Raw genomic sequence first — 21,610 nt, 5'->3', positions numbered from 1 at the left:
CAAAATTTACTAAAGCATATAGCAAAAGTTAATATTTATACATACAAAAAAAATCTAATAATTTTACCTGTCATTGTCATCATCTAATATTTCCTCTGAAAATGCCCAATCCTCCTCTTCCTCTAAATCAATCATCATATTGAAGACCAAAGGAACTAGTGTACAATAAATGATTTATAATTACACTCAAGAATAAACTTTCATTAAAATTCAACTACTTAATCATATAAAATCTGAACTATTTTGTACATAAAGTATTAGAAAGAATCAACTAACCTAACTGTGCAATGTGTTTAGTTGCAACTTTTCTCATCACTGCAGGAGCAGTTTCAGAAAGAGTTACGATAATTTCTAAAGCCAGATGGCGCCATGAGTCATTCATTCCAGCTTCTGAAATAGTCTAACAAAATATCATGTAAGTTCCATTTTTCAAATAATCATAATAGCTTGAGGTAAACTGTATATAATGTTTTTAAAACGTACCCCTTGAATTTTAGATATTATTTTATTAAAAAATCTAAACACTTTATTGTGAATTCATTAATATCTATTAAATTAATAATTTTATGATAGATTTATTCATGTTTGGTTTAATGTTTTAACAGTAATTTTATCGTTATAACTCTGAGCACATAAATATGAAGTAGTCTATGGTTTAATACAAATTACATAACATATCAACTAAACAAATAAACCATTAAAGAAAAAACAAACTAACAATGTAATACAATAATATTTTCAATATGATTTTTCAAAAAGGTAATTTTTTTATCTGCTGATAATGCCCCTTGCAACAAGATTAAGATGGACATTACAAATAAAGCAGCTAGAATTCTTTTTCTAACCAAATTACCTCGTATCTCAACCACAACAAACAAAGCTCAATTAGAAATTGAACAAAGGAATATTCTTCAGCAAGAACAAAGAATTTGAAGAATCCAGTGAAATAACTGAATGCACTGAACCCATAGTCTTACAAAGCAACTTCTTACAGAAATATTTAATACATTCCCCCCTCCCAAATGTGGTTTTATTACGAAAGTATGCGAGAATCAATCATAAAATAAAAAATTACCTTATGAAATTGTTAATGTTTTCTTTATGCTACATAAAGTTTTAATTCACAAAAGAAGCTTACAAGCATGAAATAAGGAATCAATCTCATCATTGTGGCACGGGAAGCCTTAAAAAATTCTGGAGAGATTCGTGGATTGAAAAAATATTAACAAATTCACAAAAAAGTAAAAAATTCTACTTCGTTAAGAAGAAACAACACTAAGTCTTTCCATATACAGCACTGAAAAAGTTAATTGTATATTCATTTATTCTGATTAATGTAAAAAATTACAGTAATCATCATAAAAAAAATTTTAAAATGTTGTTTTATGACACTGTAAAGAAGTTCAAAATTATCTAACTTTTTAGTTTGTGGGCTGAGAACAGTTATGGGTGATGACTTGTGCTCTGAAAACTAATTATATAAAATAAAGAGTTATATGGAATACCTGTAAAAGTTAATGTGTATTTAAAATAAAACTTTTGTTGAGATAAATTACTCGTTTTATAAACACAGTAGTAACTGCACCCCATAATCCATAAATAAAACAATATTTTCCTGTTTGGTCAAAACCAAAAAACTCTGAACCTTTTTCAAAATCATTTCAGGTATTGTTACTTTTTGATGGTCAGTTCATTCAGCACAACTGAAAGTTATGTAACTCTTGTCCCAATTAGTTAAAACTTGGTACCTTCAAACACGTTTGTAAAAGTGAATCTAGCTGACTACGTAAGAACCGTGGACATGATTCTGCTAGGTCAACAAAACTTCGTAAAACAACATCATCATCTTTCTGCTCCAAACTTTGCTGTAAAACCTGTAAAAAACAGCATTACAATACATATAGGTAATTAAGTGCAATAATAATATTTTAGAAATTTAAAACATATATATAATTATTATATTGATATATTATGCTAAGGAAAGACTGTTTAACAACTAACTTATTTTATTTTACATAGTACAAAACTATTTTAAACAAACGTGGAAGTGATTTTCTTTCTGATGCATCATGAACTACAATAGTGGTTCATAACAGGGATTGTATAGGAATTTGCTCAAAACTCTAATAGAACATTTGGGCCAAAACCACCTTAACAAGCAGACTTATTCTTGAACCAGCACTCAAAAACTTTTCTATTCAATAGTTAAGACCACCCAAACATTGATAATAAGCAAAATAAGTGATTTCATGATTGTCAAACAAAATCAAAATTTGCCCATTTGTTCATATTATTATTGTTTCATAAGCCTACAGCAAAATCAGCTGGGTATTTTGCACTAAAACATACAGATTTACTATATACAACACCAGTAATGTCCATGACCTATTTAAAAGTTGAATATTTTTTACTGAAAGTTGATTTAAGTGGTTATAAATACATAATAGATATGATGTTATAAGCAACTGTCTTTGTACTCAACACGTGTTAAACGCATTTACATGAAACCTCGGGCACAAAGCCAATTAGCTCAGTAAATAATTACTTTAAGAGACACGAAGCTTTATTTATGAAAAGGCTGCTTTTATACTGGTAAAATGTTATATGTGCTTAGATATATATTTACCCATTGCTGTGCATTAACAAAGCCTACATACAAGATAGTTAAAAATTGTGATTTTAAAATCTACAAATAGGGATCAAAAAAAAAAAGTAATCAAACAAGGCTTGAGATCTACTGCTGACAGTTTGTTCAAGCTACAAATCCCTATTATGACTGCACTATAAAATTATTGCAAGTGATATCTACAGGACTTTTTCAAAAAACCAAGAGAGTACTTTTAAACTTTATTCCATATCCTTAATTGTGTCATACTGCAAAATGTTCAAAGTCCTTCATCTTCTGCCATAAAACAAATCCAGTGTTTTCCTAGCATGCACATTTGTTGGAAACTACAACTCGTACATTTTGTAGTGCATTAATTGGAAACTGCCGTGTGAAAGGTTCCTGATTTTGCTGCTGCATATCGTTACTCATGTCTCTCTTGTTCATCACTACTCAAGTCTGCTGTCTCTACGTGGATTTTGCAACTATATTTCACCAAGTTTTTAACAGTGGACAATTACGATAGCATATTTCCCTACTTAGACGATGGTGGTGATTTTTTTTTCTACTGTTTCTTATACTTAGCTGAAATCATGAGTGTATATTCAAGAGTTATTACCACTATATATAGCATTATAACTATTGCTATTATTAAATAGCTGGTATTAAGGTAGCAGTTGTGAAAGTTGTCCATAATTGGTGACTTACGCTAAGTGTATCGCTGTTGTCTATTTTATAAGTATTATTTGTGTTGCCTTATTCTAGCAAGTACTTGTGTAAAGCAGGCTGTTAAACATATATGTATCATGAAGACCTAACAAGGTAAGCATGTTACCGAGTCTTTTTACATTGCATTAATCTGTGTTGTATTATCTTATAAGAAACACTATTCTGTTCTAATGAGATTGGTTTGTTACATTACACTATAACATTGATGGAAGCCAGTCATTAAATCCATGATGATACAATCTTTGCCTTCAAGATGGTCCTTTACATTTTGTTTATTGCAATTGTATACTAATACATGTGTTTATTCTTTGTTGTACATTTGTTATTTATTTTGAATAAGTTCAGTCTGGTGGTTGGATGGAAGAAAAGCCAATGCAGCAGTAAACTGTTGAAAAACATGTAACATTGAACTGACTGCACATGTACATATATATATATATGTAGCTTAAAATTTACTCTCCACAATTGGACATAAAAAAAACTTAAAAAACAAGATTAGTGAAAATTGTTAATTTAAAACTGGGGAATAGAGATCGTCAAAAAAGTACAGAAACAAGTTGGATCAAATTGCAAAGATTGTAATTTCAAGCCTACAACTAGGGACTCTAACAAAAGTAAACAAACTAGGCTGGAAATAGCATCTACATTATTTTGTCATGCTACAAATTCCTATTTTGACTCCACTAAAATTGATAAGCACTGTATACATGGAGTCAAAATAAGGATTTGTAACTCGAGAAAATAATGTAGGCACTATTTCCAGCCTAGTTTGTTTACTTTTGTTAAGAGTCCCTGGTTGTAGAGTTGAAAATATAACCCTTGCATTTTGATTCAACTTGTTTCTGTACTTTTTCTACAATCCCTATTCCCCCTTTTTAAATCAATAATTTTTACTAATCTTGTAATTAATATGTAATATACAACATAAAGATAAGAAGAAAAGAACAAGCAAATACATGACAAGTACTTTCACGTTTATTTTATTTCAAGTTTTCAAAATTTTTACTATAGAGAACATTCAAAATTTCAATTAATATACAGAGTTGTAATATTATTACCAATATAAGCTATAAACATCAACAAATTCCAGTAAATAAAGTAATTGTTTTAAACATTCAATGAAATTTTATCAAAACAAGTTAAAAAACAGCTCTGTACCTGTAAAAGAGGTAGGAGACAATCTATAAAGTGTTTCTGAATGTTGTGTTCTTTTTCGTGAGCTACTAAAAAAGCTGTTGTAGCTTTAACAGCAGCTAAGCGAACCTAAAAGGAAAATAAGAAATTACAGATTCAAAAACGATAAAAGATCTTCAATAATTACAATCATGTATCTATTTGATGAACATTCAAGACCCAGGCATGAATATGTACAAAAATCTCACTGATGTATTCACGATCTAATTTCTTTTCTTCAAAATATCAATTATACACTATGGGTAATAACTGAATGTAACTTATTAACAAGTTACATTCAGTTATTAACCCTATATACTTAATTAATAAAACTGAGCAACATAGGTTTGAAACCTAAATAAATAAAAACCTGAACATTACAAAAAATAGTCAAGAACATATTCTGTGTTTAAGCTTCTAAGGACTGCATCTGTTCAGAATAGTTATATGATACTTCTGTGCCTCTGCTCCTCAGCATTTGCAGTCCATAGAAAACTCAAGGCCAATACAAAAAACATTATCTATTTTCCATTATGCAAACCAGAAATAATGTAGATGCATCACAACTGGTAAAATAAAACTATGCATAATATGCATTAGGAGTAATATCTCTGATAAATATAATGCTTAACTGCAGATGTTTTATCCACATTCCTCTTAATTAATCCTTACAGGTTTAAAACCAGAGGTGTATAAAAATAACATCTCGCAGCCAGGAGGCCTTTTGTAAGATGTTCCTAATTCATTAACTCAGTGAAAAGTGGTTAATAAAATGACAGAATGGTCTTCATTTTTAGTGTTTTAAACAGCTTGTTTCCAGAACAATTCATAAGAATAAATTAGTAGCATTAATGCTACTTATTCTTCAATTCTATACATTTCATTGTGGTCAGTAAAAGACAACTTCAAACACCATACATATTATACACACACTATCATTATTTAAAGCCTAATCTTGTTCTTTCAACTTGCCTTTGTCCAAGATTACTAACGAGGGATGGAATTCTCCAAAAAAGTATAACTCGGTGACAAGTGAATGGAATGACAGTGAACTTTATTTTTACTACATAAAGTAATATTTATCAAGAGAAGAACTGCCACAGATTTGTTTTTTTATCTTCTTCATCCACATCTTATACAAATATTTACTCAATTTAGTAACATTCACAGGAAAAATGCAAAAGCTTATTACATCATCATAAAAATTGAGAGGAAAGAATCACAGCTGATAAAAGACTAAACTAAGAAACAATCACACTGTTATGGAATAAATGAAGGGTTTCAAAAACATAATAGGCCTAACAGTAATGTCCAATGACAAGTAAGTTAATTATAATCATGCTTCACCAGCTTCAAAAAGACATTTACACCACAACAAATGATATCATAAATGGTTTATATATATATATAGTGCTCCGACTACTACTGTGTTTGTGTCCCAGCCTGCCAGACGAGCTCTGGATTGAGCAAAATTCATCATCGGTAATGCATATGGCAAACATAGTATGGTTGAAATACTATTATTGTACAATCTTCTAATTCTTGAAAGTCCCTTAGGGCTGCATATAGAATGCAGTGTTCAGAAAATACAATAGGTCTAATGACAAGTAAATTAATTTGAAATTATTTACTGTTAAATTATGCAAGACAGTGACAAGTAACAACTTGAATATTGGGAAAAAGTGAGTGAACTTCCATATATCAATTATTACTTTATTTAAACATGAATAATATTTCAATAAAAATTAAAAAGATGTACAAATCTTTACACAGATTAAATACATCCAGATTTGAACAAAATTAAACCAGATATATAATTACCTTTTTACTAAATACATATATTTTATCATTTCATTGATTGATAAAGTGAAGTTGAAACATTCTCTTACATTCAAATTTGTTGGGTCTTGAAGACTCTGCAAGAGCATCTGTCGAATTACATCAAGGTATCTGTTCTGCTGGTTTCCAAAAATACCAGGTACAGCCCTGTTCAGAATTTGAAAAACTTAAAACACTCACTCGCATCTTATTCAATACAGATAATTTCAATATGACCTTCTTAACATATTTATGTGTTTACTGGCTTTAGAGTGAAGCGTCCAAACAGTACCAAGATAAAAGTCAATGAAAACAAAAGTTTAAAGTTTGTAGCACATTCTAAAATATCAACACAAATTTGTGAAAATAAATTAGCACTCACTATTTTGCTATGCAATTTAAGGCAATATAAATAATACAGAGTAAAAACATATCTTAGCTCTTGCCTTCAACCAAGTTAATGTTTTAATAAGACCTGCATGTTGGCTTATGTCTCTCAAACAGAACTCATATTTTTAGCATTGATTAAGCAAGTATGTGTGTTTTCAGTTTTAGTGCAGAATAATGTTCCTATCTACATATCCTGCTTCATTGCTCTCATACATATAAATGAATGCATAAAATAATAAACAGCAATATTTTCAGGATCATTAAGCTTCCTAGATATGAGAGATGTATTACATCTTTCCATCCAAACTTAACCAGTTTGTTATTTAAATCTACATGTTTGAAAAATTGGGAATAATCTACAGAGGTTAAGTACTTTATATTAACATGATTTTGGAGACTCAACATAGCACCTAGTTCTTTCATGCTCTACCTGACAACCGTAAGGCATTTGTGTCCAAAGCATACAATTTCTCCCTGCATGCTTCCCATCATCCATCTAGTTTAAAAGGACAACAGTTTCCCAGTGGCTATTTCAACAGCATGAATACACAGAAATTTGACAATTGACTTGCATGTCTTCATATGAAGTAACATGAATACCCATTTCATTCTCCGGCTGTTGGAGGTATGTCACCATTGAACAGGAAGTATCACTGGAAGACTTATCTTGGTGAACATACACCCTGTTTGCCACATTTATATATTAAGCCAGTATTTGTGTATAGTAAAAAATGCCCAAAATATTGGTCTGATAAAATAAGAGTTTACCTTGACCTTTGTATCTGCTCTTGTTATAGTTATCAAGTTATTAAATGTCACCATGTACTGCCATTTCTTCACAAATAGGTATCATTCATACAATTTTCTAAAGATGGTCCTCCTTTCCTGGATATATCACTAAAGTAACTTGTAAACACACAACTTGTGTCTTTTACAGATGAAGATCCTTCTTGATTATGTTTCACACTGTTGCTTGGGGCACATGGATGGTTTTTCCACTGACCCTTGTGTTTGAGGATTCTCACATGGTACAAGAAGCTGCACTTTACCATTGCTGGAGTATGACTTCTTGCAGGTCTTTCCAAGAAGTCCTGGTGCTCCAAGTTCATACATATTCCTTTGTTTTCCAATGCTACTAAATACATATCTTTATGATTTAAGTGTATGAATATCTTGCACCAGAAAATGACTGTTAAAATGTTCAGTTTTCAGTGACATCAAATCACCTACGAAATGCTAAACAATGTAAAAGTGTAATTTTGATGCATGCCGTTCCACAGTGACTTTATATCAGGTCACTTGCATAATCAAAGTTCTTTTAATATAACATATTCAGCCCTCTATATACTACTTGTTAACATCATGAAATAATTAATTTGTCCTAAACTTCTATAAACAAAAACCTTAATACTAATCTATATATATATATATGATAGTCAAATGTCTGTCTGTCATACTCTATCTCCTGAACAGTTAATCATAGAAAAATAATTACATATCAAAATGCTTCTTTTCAAGAATATATATACAGAACAATTATTCATTTTTGCAATTCCTAAAATTACATATCAACATCAATCCGTCAGTCTTCATATATGCTCAATGATCAATCTGAGTAAAAACATTATTAAGAACAAAAACGTTTTTTTAGTGAGGGAATTGCACCAAAAAAAAGGGGGCTTCTTCTATCAACTGATAGAAAGAAATATTTTGAAGATAGAAACATGAACAGAAAAAAATGCATAGAGAGAGGAACATGTTTGAGTATATATCTGTTATTGATCGGTTTATATGTTGTTTTTTTTCATGTTGGTACCATACACATGCATGATTTTATTGTACCAAGTCGAATAAATAGATTTGAAGTGAATATCTCACCTTTGACACTTCTTATAGAAATGACAACTGTTAAAAATGCTCACTTTGATAGCAGTTTTTTCCAGCACTCATTAAAATGACAAAGAACAGTGGCATCCATTGCAACAAATCCCCACAGCTACTAAGCAAACCTTAACACTATTGTGCTGGATGCACCCATTGCATCAAAACCCAAATATTTCTGCCAACAATGCATTGCAGTCAGTCTCCTTTGCTTAAAAACAAAAACAATACAATTTTTCTTTTTGAAACAACACATAGAGTGACAAAAGACTGTTGTAAACAGCCCACTAGGCAATCATATTGCATATACAATCTGATCCAAGTATTGGGTTGACTGCACATTTTATGTTTATTCATCACTACTTGCAGGAAAAATACTGTTAAATTACTTCAACGGACATCTGTTAGTAATCTAATAATTCTCCATAATAAAGATTGGAGAATTAAGCTAAGTCCCATTATAAATATTATGAACTAAAAAAAAAGGTTTAAATAAATTTAAAACAATTTAAATTTTAAATTTACCAATTATGTCTGACAGCAGAAACTACACGTGGCACATGCACATATATATATTTATATATATGTATTATACACACACACACACACAGCTTATAGCTTTCAATTTTGAATATTGATAAATTTAAAAGCAAGATATAAATCTTTGACAGGTTTAAGTATATATATTTGTCTTATACATTGGATTTTTATATGTTCACACTATCAAGGAGTAAAATTTCAGTTTATTTTGTTCTGTAGGTTTCTAAGATAATAATACACCTTGCAATTTAACTAAAACTTACGTAAACATTTGTAAAGATGCTTCTCTGTACACCAAGTTCTGGGAGCTTGCACAGTCAAATAAAAACTTAAGAAATTCTGGCCAGTGGTTGTTTCCATCTTCATCTGGAAAATACACGAGAAAATGAATACCAGGCTAGCAAAAATATAACTAGTCATTACTGCATTACTGTTTTTTCAGAAATTATTTACACATTTCAGACTATTTACCCCAATTTTACTTAACTCATATGAAGAATGCCTTTTTACTTTTAAATTTTACATAACATTCACAATAATACAAAAACTGACCATTTTCTCTAGAACTATGTGGTGCTGCATTCAGATGAAGATACTATACCTTTGTGTATTAAAGACTGCTATGTACAAGAAATGAAGTCATCATCCATAAAAAATATGTTGAAAGATTTCCTTAAATGGCACATACGTCTTAAAATTTATAATTCAACCCTCCAACTTTAAGTTAATTAAGTAATAAAATTAATCTGAGTTCAAGATATTACGAATCCTTTTTATGAAAAGCTTTTTTAAAAATCCAAAGCTTTAGATATTTACTATTTTAATCTACAGATTACAATCAAACTTTTGATGTTACATTTCTTTGAATTCTTTAAACTATATTAACTTAGTTTAAAAATTATTAGGTTTCATGCATATTAAACTGTGAGAAAACAAATTAATTGTAAATCTTACATTTTTATCTAACACTTTTTGCCTTTCATTCACCACCATCATAATGTAATTGAATGTAATCCACGATGTTATTCAAATTGTTTATTAAACCTGTTGAATTACTTGTTTCTGATGTTTTTTAAACAACTCAAGTATCAACATGTGCTACAATAATTCTTAAATAATGTTTTTAAAGTGAACACAATTATGAATTTCACCATTCATCTAATGTTTATATTCTAATCAAATTAGTTAGCACAATACTTTACAACAATAGTTATACCATTTTAAGTTCCAAACACTTAGTCCCCTACAATAAATACAATTACAAATTTATAAAAAAAATATTAAAACTTCATCATAAAAATTCCTTTATCAGGCATTTAGTTTAATTTGTTTCAAATACAACCAACTTTGAATGAAAGTACTTATCAATAGTTCTACCCTCTCGAAAACGAGTCACTGACTGAAACTTTACTTTAGCGTCAGAAATTGTGTATTACCACAAGAACAAAATATGCAAAGGTGTATTCAGTTACTAAGTTAGCATTGTTTTGTGGCAATGAGTATGTTGTTTATAGATGAATTTGCTAGTGTCATCTTGTTATTGAGTTTGAAGGTTTTTGTTTAAATAGGTTAACTGTACAGTTATGTCATATGTAACAAATGGGTCAAACTTAGGAAAGTGATGGTGCTCAAGAAAAATCATACACCACAATAATAAGGCAACAAGTGATATGAAGATTATACAACAAACAAAAACTGTTAAAAACTACATCAACACAAGAATTCAAAACACATTAAAGACCAAGCTATCTTCTTTTTCAAACTTTTTTTTATTTTGTTACCTGTGACTCAGATTATAGTTAAAATAAATACATGTAAGGCAAGACATACCAATTAAGTTCTTTGCTAATTCTGATGCAGCTTCACAAACTTTTTTTCTTAATTGAGGTGATAAGTCTTGCTGAACTGTCAAAAGTAGTTGATTTTTAATTTGAGCTTGAGACTCAAGATTCAACTTTGGAAAAAAATTCTCAAAATCACCAGATATAACTCTTCTCAGCAAAACTGCTCCTAGTTGGCGATTCTAAATAATAATAATATTTTGTGTAAGTCTAATAATCACATATATTTATAACACTAATTCCATCTCATGATTTATGTTACTAATAATAACAAAGGATAAAGTAACTTCAAACCAGGCCTCGAAAAATATTTTCAGATCTAGGAACCAGCCCCAAATCTCAGGAGCCAGGTACGCCTAACCTAACTTCACTACTGTTTATACTAGGAAATGAAGCTACACTAGTGCCTCAATTATCCGCGCATCCATTATCCGCAATCCTTGATTATCCATAGTTTTTCTTTTCCCCAAATTTTCTCAAAATATTTGTGCCATTACAATTCTAAACAATAATTTACATGCTTTGGAGAAATTGTCGCTCAGAAATTAATTTTTGTTGCAAAAGTTCAGGTGTTGGATGATATCCGCGGATTTCGCATGCAGGATCTGGCAGGCTTTCAAATCGTATGTCGGCCAGTTCAAGCCTAGCCTTGCCTCTTATTTTTACCTGTTAAGATACAAATACAAAATATTTGGAACTTGGTTAACTTTATTTGATTAGTGATTAAAAACATAGTATACAAAAATGCACAAAATACACATTAAGATTTCTTAAAGATTTCACTCAACTTCAGTTGTCATCTGCTGTTGTATGCAGCACGGCAGGTGTCCTTTAACCACAGATGCATGTTCAGGTTGTGTTGGGGTGTCACCCAGTTATGCATTGTCCTCTTCCCTACAGATAACTGATATCTTCAATCTGTTTTAACAAAGGCTTTTTCGTAATAATTCCCAAGCACAGACTTGTGCTAGTGTTTGACTTATTTTTCACAAGCATTGATAGGGTGTGAATGCACTTTCATGTATATAGCAGAAAAAGTTCTAAAATTTAGGATTTATTTATGCCTACATTAGCGATTAAATTTAACTAAAATGGGAACAGGCAATCAAAAGAGGAAGTATTATAGGAGAAAAAGTGGAATTGGTCTAGTGTAACTCGCATCACTTGGAGAAATCGAGCGTGCCCAACTGACACTTGGCTTTTATTATTATGACAACTTTTATAACTTTTCATGATAATGTGATTAAACAACAGTAAAAAGAATATGATTTAAAACAAGGAACTTAAATATATTTAAAAATTTTTAGATTAAACAATGGGTTAACGAGTGAGATACACTAGTGCCTTGATTATTTGCTGTTTCTGTTATCTGCAAGTATTTACTTCCCCAGGACCAGTGCAAATAATCAAAGCACCAGTGTATATTTATTTACTTTCACAGCAACGAGTGCATACTATCATATGATATCAACAACCACTTAGCAGTATTGCCTGAACTAACTGTCTTTGGTTCATTCCGAGTCTAAACATGTGCAATTATTGTTTGAATTAAGAGAAAGAAGAAAAACAAAATGGTGCAAAATTAGAAATGTGTTGTGCAACCGCAGTGCTTCATTCCTGAAAAACATGAAGTGCAGAATCAGTCTATAAAACCCTAGAAACAAAGTTTGATTTAGGGCTCAGAGAATGCAAAAATAGTTCCGGACTTCCAAGAGTCCAGAACTGTTCTAGATTCGAGTTCTATTTAGCATAGCACAACACACAATTAAAATGAGACAAACTATTAGGCGAGATGATGAAATTTTTAGTCGGCAACCTGGCACCTGGGATTTGTCGAGGCCTGCTTTAAAAGCAGGTAAAAATTCATATCGATATCAAATTAAAGCCTTGATAATTTGTGTCAATATAAATGACAGCAGGAAATGGTAGTTAACACCAGTAAAAATTCATAGTGAAAATATTTGACCAAGTTGCAGGAAACTTTGAACTTACTAAATAATATCAAATTGGAGCATTAAAAAATTTCAAATATTTGGATTTTATATATTTTTTTAAGCTTTTAATTAACAAAATACTGTTGCGAGACATTGTTAGGACAAAAAAAACAGGAAAAATTTTATATTCCCTTAGAATTTCAATTTTGTTTTAATTGTTGATCATAAAGTTTCATTTTATATATCCAGTCATTTTAGACTTGAATGATATTCATCAAAATATATCATTTGATAAATCACCAAAATTGAGAAAGATTTATCAGTGATCTACAACTTTACTTTTCAAAATGGTGTCAATTTGAGCTAGGCAACAGTAGGTAACAATATTCTTGGTCGAAATCAATTCAGATGCAAGTTTTTTTTAAAATAAATAACAAGTTATTTTATTTAAGTGCATTGTTTGAGCATTATAAACTTAACAATAATATTGAATAATATTTGGTTCATTGGAAATTTTACCATTGGCTACCATTCTTGCTAAACCTAAAAAGAAACTTTCCACACTTTTTTAAACATATAATTTACCACAAAAACGTTCTCAGAAATGAATGTCTAAGCAAACTATAAAAAAATTCCCAGATCTGCAGTTTGCTTTTTAATCTTCTAAACTTCCCACAAGTTTCTAATATTTTTCTGTCCAGAAACTCCTAGAAAACATAAAATACTTCTCGCACTACCTTATTCACTCTACTTTGACAGAAATAGTTTATAATCTGCTTTATCCAATGGTATTTGAACTGTGCCTGTAGCTATTTTCAAAGTTGAGTTTTGTTAGTAGTTGTTCAGATCACATACTGTAGAATCATAACAGTGTAGGAAAAACATAAGTAAAATCATGCAAGAAATAAAACATGGATAATTATATTTTCAAGAGACGATAGTTATTTAGAAAACAAAAATATATTTTGAGATGGGCAGAAAATGATTAAAAAAAATGTTTTGTTTATAGGCAAGACTTAGAGCTTCACAAAAATGAGAAAAAATTTTCTCATTTTACTTTGCAAATTACACCAAATAAATGACTAAATAGGAATCCTGAAATATATTTTTTGAGTTAAAAATTGTTGAAATAGTTAGAATTTTTGTATGTACGTATGTATATAGTAGCAATTTTTATTTTTACTTAAATTTGAAATTGATATGCAGGTGTAAACTCAACATGTGAAAGGTGCTCTGCAGTCTGAATAAGGTTAATGCAAAATCTTCAAAGGTGCATAATGATTATTTGTTATAATATTTTTTATTTTATTTATTACCCATGTTTTAAAGATTTAAATCTATATTAAAATATTAGATGTCTTATAAAAATTATTTCTAAAAAGTTTTTTAAATTTAAGTTTTGCGTATGGAAACATCATCATAAACATGCCAAAACTGAACTATAAACAAATAAAACCAAATTCCTACATAGGATTAAAATCACAAAATCTAACTGCTAACAGTTTCTTCATTTATCACTGGTTATTCAAAATCTTGGTTTAAATTATTTACTGGACATATAATTTGCTAAAATATTTCAAGCACCAGCTATAAGGCATGAGGAAAAAAAGTGGGCATTTGACTAAGTGTAATATAAATCAGAATATTTTTAGCAAATCTGTTTTGTACATTATATTTTATGTGGATTGTAATATCTAGTAACTATTTAAGAAATTAAGAACTACCAAAAAAATATAAATTTTAAATAGTGAAGACAAAGATATTAGCAGAAAACACTGTTACTGTATTGGAAGACTGTAGTGTTTATTCTTCATTAACTCTTTTGGTACAAAGTTGGTTGAATCAACTGACCTCATAGCCTCATTATAGTTACCATACTACGACTTTTAACCCTATCACCACAGTTATCTTTACTGCACAACACAAGGTTTTAGTGTCTTACATTCAAAATTTTATAAACTACTTTTTGTTTATGTTATACCAATTGGAATAGTATAAAATCTTAGCTAATAATTCATATTGTAATAGTATACAAGTTAAGTTATTAATTCTACAAAGCAATGTTTAAAAAAATCCTGAATTTCCCCTAATGTGACCCACATGACACATTTTCTCTTAGCATGTCATCTTTACTATTTTATCCACCAACCCTCAAAAAAGTACGAAGTAAAACATAAATTACTCTCTATAAAATTGTTATTGCTCAAACAAACCATAATTTTTATAGCCTTCAATTTTGTTTGGTAACAGAGCTATCAAATAGAAAATCAGACCCCTCCTGCCACATCCTCTCTTTCACAATTCATTAATAGTTCTCTCTTACATTTAATTATATATTACCTATAACCAATAGAAAGTCAAGATTTTCATCTATCAAATGACGTATTGTATAACGTTATGTTCTGAACAGTTAAATGTCAATATCACTCAGAGTACCAACATCATTCCCTAGCTTGGATGAATTTGTAACAACTTTCTGATCACATAGTTAGAAAACCAAAAAAGTTTTGAGGGGTAAGGGAATTTATCTACTTTTTACATGTTACTAATCTATATTCTTTGTTGCATTATTTAATTAAATAAAAAATATTAAGTACATTACTATCATTTGTATAAAAATTATGGTAAATTCTCTTCAACAATCAACAGCAAGAAAAGAAGAAGATTGGTTAGGTATTTTATTTCTTGTTTTTCATGTTTATTTTTTATATCTAATTATAAAAGTAACTAAAATATAAAAATAGGGATCCTTTTAGGTTAGTTAAGATTAGATTATGTAAAATAAATATTAATAATATTATAATAAAAATGTTTCATGTGGCACAAGCAAGCAGATCATAGTAGCTCATGGGTAATGTAATTCGTTAGCGTAATGTGAGATGCACTTTCCCAAAGTGATTTACAACTAATAATGGTGCAGATAGTAGTTAGAAATGGTTCAAAGGGCAATAAAACAATAAAATGTAATTATAAATAGAGGTATACTGTTACAAACTTAGAGATACTTAGGATAAACAAATATAATTTCTTGTTACAATTTGAAGTCATTCTAGAAAAAAAAGGGGTAATTTAATTTATTTTGAATTTTTTTGTGGTTACGAGGTTGGTCGAATTGACCGATCCCATTTTGAGATAGGATAGAGAAAATAACGGATAACTTAATAAGTTTTAACTGAAAAAAACGTTTGAAATGCATTTAGGTGGTTTTAGGGATTACACAAAAGAAATCTGAGATTTTTGAGATGAGGAAAAGTTATTTTAATTTTAACATGAAAATTACTTTTCACACAGACTATTCAAAACAAATACTCAATATATTCATGGACAAATCTTTATTTTATTAAAAATACTTCACTAAAAATATTTTTTTTTTTGCATGTGAAAGACTTGTAATATTAACTGAAAGACTTCTAAATTTTGTGAAGATATTCACACGATATTGAAAGTTAGAAGTATTAAATCTATAAAGACTTTAAACGAGTACAAAGAGGTCATATGGTCAGTCAAATTGACCAAGCCCATGTTGAGAGAGTTAATACACTTTGTGTATCTTCACAAAATTTGGCAGAATTTTAGTAACCATTACATGTCTTTTGTACAAAAAAAAATTTTTTTTAATGAAGTATTTTACTAAAGATTTGTCCATGAACAGTTAGTATTTCTATATACTAGTCCAAGTGCTAAGTGATTTCCACATTAAGATTAAAAATACTTTTCTTCAACTCAAAAACCTCAAATTTTATTTGTGTAATCTCTAAAACCTCTGAAATAAATTTCAAACATTTTTTTTCCAATAAAAACTATATTTTATCTGTTATTTTCTCTACCTTAACTTTATACAATGTTGGTCACCAACCACCAAAAAAAATCAAAATAAATGTAAGTTTCCTTTTTCTCTTTCTAGAATTACTTCAAATTCTAATATGAAACTACATATATCCTAAATAGCTTTACATTCATAACAGTATACATCTATTTATACTTAAATTTTATTGTTTTATTGCCCTTTGAACCCTGTCTAACTACTAATCATGCTATTATAAGTCGTAAATCACTTGGCAAACGAGCTACTTGCGAGCATATCTCATGAAAATATTTTATTATCTTATTATTGTTTATTTCACTTAATCTAACTTTAACTAACAAAAAGTTTCCTATTTGTACATTTTAGTTACTTTTATAATAATAAATAAAGAATACACAAAAAAAAGAAAAATATTATTTACCTGGATCTTTTTTTTTTATGTTGACTATTGATGACACTTAATCCTACTTTTTTATACTAATTATAGTACTGCACTAAATTTTTTATTTAATTAAATAATGCACCAAAAAAGAAATAATAATGTGCAAAAAGCAGACAATGTCCCATAACTATCACAATTTTTCTGGCTTTCTAGTTAAGCAAATAAGCTCGTTGATGTGTTTCCCATTGGAATCAACCTTGATCTGAAAACTAATTTGAAAATTCTCTTTAGAGAAAACAATGTAATATATGTCATTTGATAGATTGAAAACTGGTTTTCTATTGGTTATAAATAATTTAGTACTGACCGGTAAAGAGAACTATTGGCAGTTCCTAAAGTGATATGACTGGTGGGAGTAGCAAGAGATCTGGTTGTCTATTTCATGGCTCTGAAACTAAATAAGATTTTGAAGGCTATAAAAATAATGCACTACCTGAGCAATGAAGAATTATAATAAGCAATTTATGCTAAACTTTGGACTTCTTGAAGGGGTGATAAATACGTTAAAGAAGATGTCTAGAGAGAAAATGTCACAATTCTCACACTAGGGGAAATTCTACATTTTATTTTTATATTGCCTTATAAAAGTAAAAACTTAAAACTTGTATACTATTAAAATGTGGATTATTAGCTACATTTTTACGCTATATTTATTGGTATCCAATGAAAAGAATGTAGTTTAATTAAATTTTGAATATAACTCACTAAAACCTTGTGACATGCACAGAAAGAGATGCCCCAGGCAAGAAGGTTAAACTGTTAGCATTACTTTTATTTGGTTATAAGTAGGTAGATAATTTGCAAAATCGCAATAAAAATATATATATTTTTCACCAATGTTTATCAGAAACAAGTTTAATGTATTAATCAAACCTTAACTTCCTTAATTGTAATATCACTTCTGAAAAAGATAACCTAATCTAGTTTTAGGACTAGCCACCTAAATTGTTACTCTTCTTTTTTAAATAGGAATTTGTGTATTTCTAAGCTTGCAGTGAATAAAATATCCAAAATATCCTAGGAAGAATTTTCCCCATGAGAATACCAAATAATCTAGTATGCATGGTGTATGAATATCTAAATCTGTTAGACAACAACAAAATATGTAACTATTTAAAATGGTTATTTTGAAACAAAATTTACCATTTTAGTGTCCTGTAAATCACCTCTAATCACATGTGTACAACTCATTAAACTCACCTCTTCTGAATTTCCATTGTTACACACAGAATTCAAAAGGAAAACAATTCTTCTTTCTACAGGGATGTTATCATAAGTTTCCTACAAAAAACAAAACTACAATAAACATTACCAGATATGTGTGTTCACTTTTTAACCTAATTCAATCATTTGTCTGTAAAACAATTCATCCCCATGTATACTCATTTAAAGAACAGTATACTACAAGTTTAGAATTAAACTGTTCTACTAAAACAATCTGTAAAAGCATACACATGACATATTAATACCACAATATAAGAATATTTATTTTTTAAGTTTATAGTGTTTGTTAAAAGTAGTTTGGGAAATATTCAAACAAACAGTAAAAAAAAATCACATTTTATTATTTTTAAATTTTAACTACTCGTAGTTTCCTGAGAGCATATTTTTTCCAAGATGAATTTCAAAATTTCAGAGTTAGTAAGCATTTATTTAAGGAAAAAGCATTCTCTTGCAAAAGTAACTTTACTTCTACCAAAACTTTCTTCTAGCATTTTTTTTGTGTGGACACAAAATAATATTGGTACTGGAGAAGAAGTTTAAAAAAATGGATTGGTGATCCTGGTGAAAAATCAAAGACAGATCTAATAATAAAGCTGAAGATGGTTATTCATCGTAAAAATACTTTTACATGCTTTATAATTTTCCTATACAGAAAATGTGTTTCCGATAGGTACTTAGCTATTCTTGTTCAGTGCTGCCCTCTATATGCGAATTTTTTCTTTACATGTACCACAATCCTTGTGCTCTCCCCCATGTTGGAATTACTATATTCCAACATGTCTCTCATGCAAATCATCATGTGTCATCTCTTAACCAATAGTAGTATGACATGCTCAAGTGACATATGTGACTCCCTCTACAATCCTTTAGCAAACCTTCACTTTGAAGTCTGGCAGAGGTGTGAGCACCGAAGAAGTGGGGAGGAAGGGTGAGTGGAGGTACGTACCTATCGGAAATACATATTCAGTATAGGAAAATTATGACTTACGATACAGTACTTACCTCTCTTCACACGATTAGCTAGATTGCCACATTGATAAGGAGGGACAGGTGGGAGGGAATGAAAGAAGTACCCCCAAAAGTGTCCAAAGGATACCCCCTAACAATGAGATATATATATATATCCAAAGATAATAAATGGGAATCTGCACCATTTCTGAGCCAGGTATACTCTTTACCCATGTGTAGATTGTGTAATGCACAAAAGTGGAATATGTGAGGTGTACAGTGGCTAAGGCGCTGCAGATCGTACTCGCAAGTCATCTACATTCTAAACCTCCCACTGGTTACCAAAATCCACATGAAGGTAGGATGAGGATTATACCATCTTCACCTCAAACCCACGAATCTGTGATTAAGACCCACATCAATTTCTGGGTATGCCACGAGGATCATCACCGATCTATCGATCCGGTAACTGACATCTAGTATCAAAAGGATGTTTATCACATGGAATCAACTCCTCCAACTGTGGCACAGGCCAGCACCACCCAAAGGCAATAACATTCCCATAACAAGAGAATGAGGGATAGTCAAGGATAGCACTGGAACAATCCCACATACTACTGCTGTGACCAAAGACAAAGATGGAGCAATTAGGGGAGGAAGATAGACAACCCAAACTCATGAGAGGACTTATGTTGAATGGTTCACTCTAATCCAAAACATCTACACTGGAAACCAAATTCCATGAGAAGGTAGGATGAGGTCTTCCAATCGAAAGGGTGAAAGGCAATTGCGATGGCTCAACTCCATTGTTTATGTAAAATGTATCAGTTAGGTGACGGTTCAACACCAATGGTTGTGTAAGTAGTATCAGGAGGCCACATCAACCAGGAATATGACAGCTCAACTCCAGTGAGTGTGTAATAGGTTTCAGGAGGACACATCAACCAGAAGGTGACAGTTCAACCCCAGTGGTTGTGTAAATGGTGTCAGGAGGCCACATCATCAAGGAAAGAGATGGCTCAACTCCAATTTTGTAGTGTAAACATGATCAGGATGCCATGTCAACCAGCAAGGTAACAGCTCAACTCCTCTCACATCTACACCAGCAGAACACCACCGCCCTACTCTCAAATGAAAGGTTCTAACCTTTTCCTTGTGGAACGCATTCAGGAGGGCACCTCTTGTGGTCAACCACCTCAACAGCTTGGAACTGGATGTGGTAAGGACTCCCATACTCCACTCGAGGGAGTGCTCCACATGCTGGATTGTAGAATTTCTTCCATTGGATGACAAGAATGAGAAACCAGGGAAAAGGTGAGATATCTGATCTGATGGGAGGAAACATGAAAAAAGGTATGGGAGGAAGAAGGCAAGGAAGAGTAGGCCAAACAAACCAAAAGGCAGACCCAATTCATAAGGGTAGAAGGTGAAAGATCACGAAGGGAGGAGGATTGCCGATTGATAAAAAGTTGGTTGCATGTACCCTAAAAAGTAGCAGTTCAAGCTATATAACAATAAAGATCCCTGACCAGACATAGAAGCCTATCTGAATTTGATCTAGGGTAAAAATGAAGGAAATAGGAGAAAAGGATGAACAACCCTCCCGAGGTGCTGAGATCTTGGGGAGAAAGGAATGACTGGGATAAAAGAGAAGACAGGTAGGATGATAAATCGTATGTGAAACATCAGTAGCAAAGAAATCAAACTGTCAACATCTCCAGGCCAAGAGAAGAAGAAAATATGTTTCAAGGGACAGATGAAACAGGTAGCACGAGGAAAGTGGTTCAAACAGGGTAAAGTGAAGGAATGGAGGAGCACATTAATGTCCCAGTCTGAAAGGGCAGGATGCCTTGGAGGCCTCCGAATCTGAAAGGAATGCATGAGTACAGTATGAGGAAAAACAGAAGGTATGAGATAGGGCCGCCCGATATACGGAAAGTCAAAAAGTAAAGTGAAAAATTCTGCCACATGACCCACAGAAGGCTTGCCCACCGGAAATCCACTATTAGCAGACCAACAGCTGAAGACTTTCCACTTACGCTGGTATACTTCCATGGAGGCAACTCAGCATGTGAAACCGGATCATCTATCCAAAGACTGGACAAAAGCCAAGCATGAAGATGCAGGACGAAGAGATTGGGATGTAGAATGTGGGATCGAGGTTGACAAAGAAGGGAGTAACAGGTGGTAATAGGAGCAGACATTGTAACCTTGGAAACAAATGTTGCACCAACCAATAGGGTGCAATCAGGAGGACTCGACAAGGAAAGACATTCCATG

General features: G+C 31.0%; 1 protein-coding gene across 1 annotated transcript in view; it reads right to left on the bottom strand.

Moving 5' to 3' along the window:
* LOC106457704 (importin-5-like) overlaps positions 1-21,610 on the bottom strand; it is an 83,116-nt gene that overhangs the window by 51,263 nt on the left and 10,243 nt on the right. The window contains exons 2-9 of the mRNA XM_013917151.2: positions 18,359-18,439; positions 10,967-11,159; positions 9,400-9,502; positions 6,397-6,493; positions 4,493-4,597; positions 1,749-1,874; positions 277-400; positions 68-155 (exon numbers count right to left, since the gene is read on the bottom strand). Of these exons, the coding sequence (XP_013772605.1) occupies positions 68-155; positions 277-400; positions 1,749-1,874; positions 4,493-4,597; positions 6,397-6,493; positions 9,400-9,502; positions 10,967-11,159; positions 18,359-18,439 (917 nt within the window). The remainder of the gene's footprint in view (positions 1-67; positions 156-276; positions 401-1,748; positions 1,875-4,492; positions 4,598-6,396; positions 6,494-9,399; positions 9,503-10,966; positions 11,160-18,358; positions 18,440-21,610) is intronic.

Source organism: Limulus polyphemus, unplaced genomic scaffold, assembly GCF_000517525.1.
Source record: "Limulus polyphemus unplaced genomic scaffold, Limulus_polyphemus-2.1.2 Scaffold363, whole genome shotgun sequence".
Classification (NCBI taxonomy): domain Eukaryota; kingdom Metazoa; phylum Arthropoda; class Merostomata; order Xiphosura; family Limulidae; genus Limulus; species Limulus polyphemus.
The sequence above is the reverse complement of the archived record's forward strand: the minus strand, read 5'-3'. Positions and strand labels throughout refer to the sequence as shown.